Consider the following 6,706-nt stretch of genomic DNA (forward strand, 5'->3'; position numbering starts at 1 on the left):
CGCATGCGATGACCCCAAATAAATACCAAAACCGAACAACGGCGAGGCACTGCGGTCTCACTAAAAGCACATCAGCTGTTTGTGCCGCATAGAAACAGCTGTCCGTGTAACGTGCGTCTCATAACTTTGGAGTTATTCTCCTGCCCGCTTAGCCCAATGATTCGCAACGTAGTGGTGGGCGTGTCGGGGGGCGTGGACAGCGCCGTTTCCGCCCACCTGTTGGCGGAGCGCGGATTCAATGTGCTGGGCGTGTTCATGCGCAACTGGGATGAAGTGGACGAAGTGGGTCGTTGCAGCGGGGAGGCGGACCTGAAGGACGCCGAGTGGGCGTGCCGGCAGCTGGGCGTGGAGCTGCGCCAGGTGAACTACGTGCGCGAGTACTGGACGGCGGTGTTTAGCCAATTCCTGGACGATTACCAACTGGGACTGACACCAAACCCAGACATCCTGTGCAATCGCCACATTAAGTTCGACCTTTTCCACAAGCACGCCCTGGAGAATCTCGGTTACGATGCCGTGGCCACGGGGCACTATGCCCGCAATAGTCTGGGCAACTTCCTGGAGGGGATTGCCTCCAACAACGAGGCCCGCCTGCTAATGCCCGCCGATACCTTCAAGGACCAGACATTCTTCCTGGCAGGCATTCCCCAAAAGGCGCTGCAACGCACCATGTTCCCGTTGGGGGATTTCCAGAAGTGCCAGGTCAAGGAGCTGGCCAAGAAGATTGGACTCCAGCGACTGGCCAACAAGAAGGAAAGCACTGGCATTTGTTTCGTTGGCAAACGCAACTTCAAGGACTTTATACAGGAGGTACACAGCACATGGCAACATTTCTTGATATCTCCACGGACTCAAACTTGGTTCCCCTCCACTTGCAGTACATCACCTCCAAGACTGGACCCTTCCTAGACATAGATAGTGGAGCCGTGGTGGGCCACCACGAGGGCATCCATCAGTGGACTGTGGGCCAGCGGTGCCGTCTGAGTTCATTCCTCCAGCCCTATTTTGTGGCCAGAAAGGAGGCCGCCAGCAATACCATCTATGTGGCTGCTGGCCACAATCACCCCGCCCTCCTGAGCACCCACATAGACGTCGGTCCACCCAACTGGCTGTGCTCCAAGTCCCAAAGGACTCTCGCGGACACTGGCAGCTTGAGCTGTCGCTTTCGTTTCCAGCACACCAAACCCTTGGTGGGCTGCCACCTGCGGCTCTCTCCAGAAAACAGCTTCCATGTCGAGTTGGAGGCTCCCCTAAGAGCTATAACCCCAGGACAGTATGCTGTGTTTTACAGCGACTCAGCCTGTTTGGGCTCAGCCCGCATCCTCAGCGCCAATCCCCTAAAGAAAGACGCACAGACGCAGCAAGCTCAGGCTGCAAAGCTGGTCAGTTGATGTCTCTCCTCTGGGGAAATAACTTTTTATTGGCCAGGAAATAAACCAAATGTAAGAATGCAGTCCAACTGCGTAGCATAATTAGTAGAACTTCGTAGGTGTGGACGCCGAGTTAAAGATTAAAGATGTGAATCGACACACACTTAATTCCATGGTGAACACTTGAATTTAAATTTATTCTAGGTCAGATTTACAAGTAATTGTTGAAAAAAAGGACATTTCTTAAGCTGTACTTTGTGATTTGTGGTCCTGGGCGCAATGTAAAAGTTATTAACACATAATCGCACATAAATAGGGTTCGCTAAAATCTTAAGCTAAGTGTACAAATGAGGTCTCTCGCCTTAAAAACTAGCTTAGCACGTAATATGATTGAGCAGGGATGTCGGTAGCAGGTAGAATATGGATGTGTGGATCAGGTCAGCAGAACCGTGAGCGCGTCCAGGAAGCGGGTGAGGTCGCTCTGCCGCAGCTGCACCACCGCAGGCTCAAAGAAGTCCTGCAGCAGAGCAACCCCACTCTTTTGCGCCGCCTGCTCGAAGGCCTTGCCAAAGAAGTTTCGCGGCGAATCCTCCCTCACCGGGACAACGCCCACCAGCAAGCACATGCCCTCCGCGGCGTCCAGGGGACAGCTTGCGATCAGCGGCAGATCCGGAGCCTGTCTGGCCCTACTCGTGGCCACGTGTCCGCGCAACAGGAAGCGTGCCAGCAGTCCCAGGGCGTAGGGGTATGAGAAGAACGCGTGTTCCTCCTGCAGAACGTAGTAGAAGAAGGAGCCCGCCGAGTGGACTTGGCGAGCTTCCAAGCTGCTCTGCACCTGCCGAAAAACAGCAGCGTGCAAAAGTTTGGCCTGGTCGATTCCCGCGGAGAGCAGCTGCTTGTGCTGGCGGCTCAGAGCATCGGAGGCCTCCAGAAAGCAGTCCTCCGGAGTCTTGTGCTTCTTCACAGACTCCATGATGGCGAGCAGGGCATATACGTAGTCCGCCGCAGCATATCTACTGCGGTAACCGTAGCTCAGCGTGAAGGTGCCATAGACTATGTCCGCTATGTCGTACTTCTCCGCCAGGCGCTCCACCATCGAGAAGAACTCCTTGCGCAGCACCAAGTCCATGGCTCCGTACGTTTGGCGGGCGTGCACCAGGGGCAGTCCCATCTCGAGCAGCAGCTCGTGTAATCTCTTCTCGCCGCGCAGTGTCCACAGTTTCAGCTGGCATGAGGAGTAGCGGGAATACCTGACGGGGGGTTTAAACACATGATTAAACGGTCATGGCTGAATGGATGTCAATGCTCACCTCATGGACTCCGTGACGGGCCAGTGGCGGTACAAAACCAGATGCAAATCGTTCTCAAAGGTAATCTTGGATGCACTCATCGTGTTCTGGTCGTTCGTTTTGTTCGTCAGACGTGAGACATGCGACTGGATCTGCTCCAGTTCCAAAGTGTACGACCCACTTTCGATCTTGCCCAGCAGCAGCTGCTCCGTGATACCCACAATGGCCCACCAGAGGAGGTCCATGTTGTCCTTCGAGAGCTTCCAGGCCAACTCAAACACCATCAAGGCGGCGGACCTGCCGTAGTAGCTAAACTGCGTGTACTCGAACATAATCCTGTCGCGCTCGGACTCCCACTGTCGGCGGGCTCGCTGCTTCAAGACGCGCTGCTCGTGCCGCTCCAGGCGACTAAGCTTGCGGCTCCTTGGCGCCTCGTCCTCCTGATCCGATTCCCCGGCACCGCTGTCGTTGTGCTGCTGCTCGGGGTCAGAGGACTCGTCCTCTTCGTCGTCTTCCCCATCAGAGTCATAGAAAATGGTTTCGAAGGCCGGAATATTCTCCTCCAAGGAGGCATCGCCCAAGATGCACACCTGCCGATCGCTGTAGATGTTGCACACATCCAACGGGCGATGGGAGTCGCAGATGAAGAAGGTCACGTCCTCCGCCGGCTGCAGGAGCTCCACAATATCCACGCAGCCGCCGCAGTTCACCAGCACCACGTACTTAACATCGCCCTGGTGCTCTCCATAGGCTCTCTTCAGACCCGTGACGCCCATGATGGGCACCACGGTGTACAGCATGTGATCGTACTTGAAGAGGGCCTGCAGGATGCGGCTGGCGCAGATGGCATCGATGTCGTAGTTGACCACAATCAGGATGCGCTTGCCCACCAGCTGGCGGTAGAAGTCGTTGCGCAGATCCTGGACAAACATGCTGAATAGTTCTGGCGGGAGTCGTCCCAATCGGCGGCTGGATTCAGTCTCTTTTCGGCACTGCCAATTTCGCTGCCTATCGCTTGCGGAACAAAGTGCGAATTCTACGTGCGCGGAGTGCGCTGCATTGTGAGCGTTTCCCTGCGGCTTGCGCTATTTTCCAGCTTTCCACTGCCGCTGCACTTCTGCCAATTGCAATTCGCGAATCAAAAACGCGGGAAACAGCTGGCTTTGCCAGTGTGACCAGTCGCGCGGAGCTGCCAAATTCTTGGCGTGAGTTGGTATTCGCGCGGAAATACTATCGTTGCCAGGTGTCTAGTTTCTTCAAAAAGAATGCTCTGCGAACTTCCATAACTGCTGAGCTGCCGAAAACTCAGTTTAAATTATCAGCAAAAGTTGCCAAGACCCGAATTCGGAACTGTTGAATCAACGATTTTTGGGAAAAGAGTTTGGCGCTTGAAAAAGTATCTGAAATATTCGAATGTTCAGTACTTCCATGCTGGTAGTGGGAAGGCAGTATATTTTGGCGCTCCAGATAGGGTCACACTGCGACGCCCATGTGTTTTGAAATGCAAGAAAAGCGAAAAAGTCCGTAAATCTGCCAGCTTTGTGCAACGAAACCCGGAGAATATGAGCAAGGACAACAAGAAGAAGCACCTGACCCAGTGGGACGTCGCCTCACGCATGAACTTCCTGTTCCAGGCCTCGAATCTAATGGCAGCCGGCAATCAAGCCAAACTAGCCGCCTACTACGGCAAACTCTGCCGGAATGTGGGCACCAAGGCGGTCATGCACATGTAAGTGGCTTCTCCGGAAGAGTATGCGACATTAATTCATGGCCTTAACTGGTTTCAAGGACGCCGGCCTTGAAGCGTTCCCTGTGCAGGCGCTGTTCCCTTCCCCTGATTCCCGGAGTGAATACAGAGCTCCATGTGGCCGGAGAACCCAAGGAGGCGACTGCTCCGGATGCTCCCTCGAACGGGGAAGCCAAAACGAAGAAAAAGCGCCATCGCCGGCAGCGTATGAAGCCCAAAAGCAAGAGCACAGAGAATGCCCAGGAATCTGAGACCCAAATCCACGAAATTACTGAACGCGTCTCTCTGTTCTTAGAGTGCCCACTCTGCTTAGGCCGGCGAAGCTTCGCGGCGAATAGCGAAAGAGACTGCTGGTTGGAGCAGCCGCAGTCGGTGTTGCAAGTGGTGTCTCTCCCCGAAGAGAAAGACCAGCGATAAGCTGAAGCTCTGCTTATCAGCCAGCCTGCCTTTTGTTGTATCGTTCGATTGTTCGGCAGTTGAGCCCGGAATGCTGAGCTGTAAGCAACTGATTTCTCGACTGCTCCCTCTTCGGAGAACGAGCACATTTGCTCGTGTGCAAGCCACCGACTATGTGGAAGTCCAGGAGGAGCAGGGCAATCTCCTGAAGTACCCACAAGTTTGGCTTAGGGACAACTGTCAGTGTGCCGAGTGCTTCCACGCAGCCACAAGGGCCAGGAAAAGTCACTGGGAGCGTGGCCCGCTGAACATACCGGTGTCCCAAGTGGCCTACAACCAGGAGAAGAAGCAGTTGGAGATCGTCTGGCAGGACCAGCACAAGAGCTCCTTCGACCTGGGCTGGCTCAGAGAAAGGGACTTTGGAGAGGCTGCCAGAAAGCGTTACTTGGAGGAGGTTTACAAGCCACCCGCACAGCTGTGGGGAAAGTCGGAGTTCGAGGCTGTGAGAAGAGAATTCCAGTACCAGGATGTGCTGCAGCAAGATGCAGCCTTAAGGGATTGGCTTGAGGCACTGGCCGTCCAAGGATTCGCTATTCTGAAAGGGGCTCCCAACGACACAAATGTGGCCAAGAACTTGGCCAAAAGGATTGGCTACATTAAACGCACCACCTACGGGTAAATATTAACCACGAGAGCACATGCTCCACCGGTACTGTACCAAGGGTCATGAAACTCACATTTGCCAAGAGCGTAGAGGGTATTATCTACCAGCCGACCAAATATTATCACAATCGGTTGATTATTACAGCCAGAATCAGGCAATATTTGGTTGTGTTTTGGTTTTCAGACAGGTGTCCATTTACTTTGCTGTTTTGTGCTCAAGATAAAGATTTGGAGATAGTGCGCAGAGTGGGAAAAGAATCTCTCTTCTTTAGTTTCAATAGTTCCATTATCAGTCGCTCTACCAGATACAGAATATGCTAGCCACATTACAAGAATTAGAGAGTAAACCCTTTAGTTGCATTACTCAACTCCAGCTACATCCCGTATCTCCTAGCGACGTTTTCGAGGTGAAATCCAAGCCAAACGCGGGTAACTACGCCTATCTGATGACTCCCCTGCCGCTCCACACCGACATGCCCTACTACGAGTACAAGGCGGGCATCAACATCCTGCACACACTCGTCCAGTCGGAGTCCAAAGGCGGAGCAAACACCCTGACAGACGGCTTCAACGTGGCCTCTCAGCTGCAGAAACAGCATCCGGAGGACTTCGAGGTGCTCAAGTCGGTGCCCGTGAACTGGTTCGACATCGGACACGACGGCGACGACTCCAAGCCCTTCCACAGTCTCTGGAGGGCGCCAGTGATTTGCTTGGATGTGGATGGCCGGTTCACGAGGATCAACCAGAACACCACCAAGCGGGACAGCCGCTTCTCCGTTCCCCTCGAGCAGGCCGTGTCCTGGTACAAGGCCCACGATAAATTCCTTGAGATCGCCCAGTCCCAGACGGTGGAGTTCAAGACCCAAGCCGGCGATGTGTTCGTCTTCAACAACCTGCGCATGTTGCACGGAAGAACCGCCTACGAGGATGCGCCAGGCAACAAGCGTCACTTGGTGGGCGCCTATGTCGACTGGGACATTATCTACTCCAAGCTGCGAACCCTGAAGTTCCCCAATGCCAAGGACTGACCGAGAAAATGCTGGGATTCAGTTGGGCTATATCTATAAATACTAATAAAATGGTTGTGCTTTTCTACATTCAAGTTTACAACTACTCGTAGACTATTTTCACACACTAAGGCATTTCGCTTACATTTGTGTGTACACAGTAAATAGATTTGATTGCCGTTTGGCAGATTAATGGATATTGAATGCTTCACAACTTGCAAATGAATATTATTC

General features: G+C 53.5%; 4 protein-coding genes across 4 annotated transcripts; 3 read left to right on the forward strand and 1 right to left on the reverse strand.

The window, feature by feature from the left end:
- The first annotated feature begins 53 nt into the window (after positions 1 to 53).
- On the forward strand, positions 54 to 1,538 carry LOC120456375 (mitochondrial tRNA-specific 2-thiouridylase 1). Its single transcript, XM_039643194.2, has 2 exons — positions 54 to 810; positions 879 to 1,538. Exons 1-2 carry the CDS (start codon positions 157 to 159, stop codon positions 1,389 to 1,391), a joined length of 1,167 nt encoding a protein of 388 aa, XP_039499128.1. The 5' UTR covers positions 54 to 156; the 3' UTR covers positions 1,392 to 1,538.
- On the reverse strand, positions 1,539 to 3,832 carry LOC120456372 (cell division control protein 45 homolog). The gene is made up of 2 exons (XM_039643190.1): positions 2,681 to 3,832; positions 1,539 to 2,620 (listed from the first exon to the last, which is right to left on the reverse strand). The coding sequence occupies exons 1-2, from the start codon at positions 3,589 to 3,591 to the stop codon at positions 1,804 to 1,806; spliced, it is 1,728 nt and encodes a 575-aa protein (XP_039499124.1). The 5' UTR covers positions 3,592 to 3,832; the 3' UTR covers positions 1,539 to 1,803.
- A 278-nt stretch (positions 3,833 to 4,110) lies between these two features.
- Positions 4,111 to 4,823, forward strand: LOC120456377. The gene is made up of 2 exons (XM_039643198.2): positions 4,111 to 4,388; positions 4,448 to 4,823. Exons 1-2 carry the CDS (start codon positions 4,222 to 4,224, stop codon positions 4,821 to 4,823), a joined length of 543 nt encoding a protein of 180 aa, XP_039499132.1. The 5' UTR covers positions 4,111 to 4,221.
- Positions 4,824 to 4,893: 70 nt separating this feature from the next.
- On the forward strand, positions 4,894 to 6,575 carry LOC120456374 (gamma-butyrobetaine dioxygenase). Its single transcript, XM_039643192.2, has 2 exons — positions 4,894 to 5,477; positions 5,860 to 6,575. Exons 1-2 carry the CDS (start codon positions 4,894 to 4,896, stop codon positions 6,491 to 6,493), a joined length of 1,218 nt encoding a protein of 405 aa, XP_039499126.1. The 3' UTR covers positions 6,494 to 6,575.
- Positions 6,576 to 6,706: the final 131 nt, after the last annotated feature.

This window comes from Drosophila santomea, chromosome X, assembly GCF_016746245.2.
Source record: "Drosophila santomea strain STO CAGO 1482 chromosome X, Prin_Dsan_1.1, whole genome shotgun sequence".
NCBI lineage: Eukaryota > Metazoa > Arthropoda > Insecta > Diptera > Drosophilidae > Drosophila > Drosophila santomea.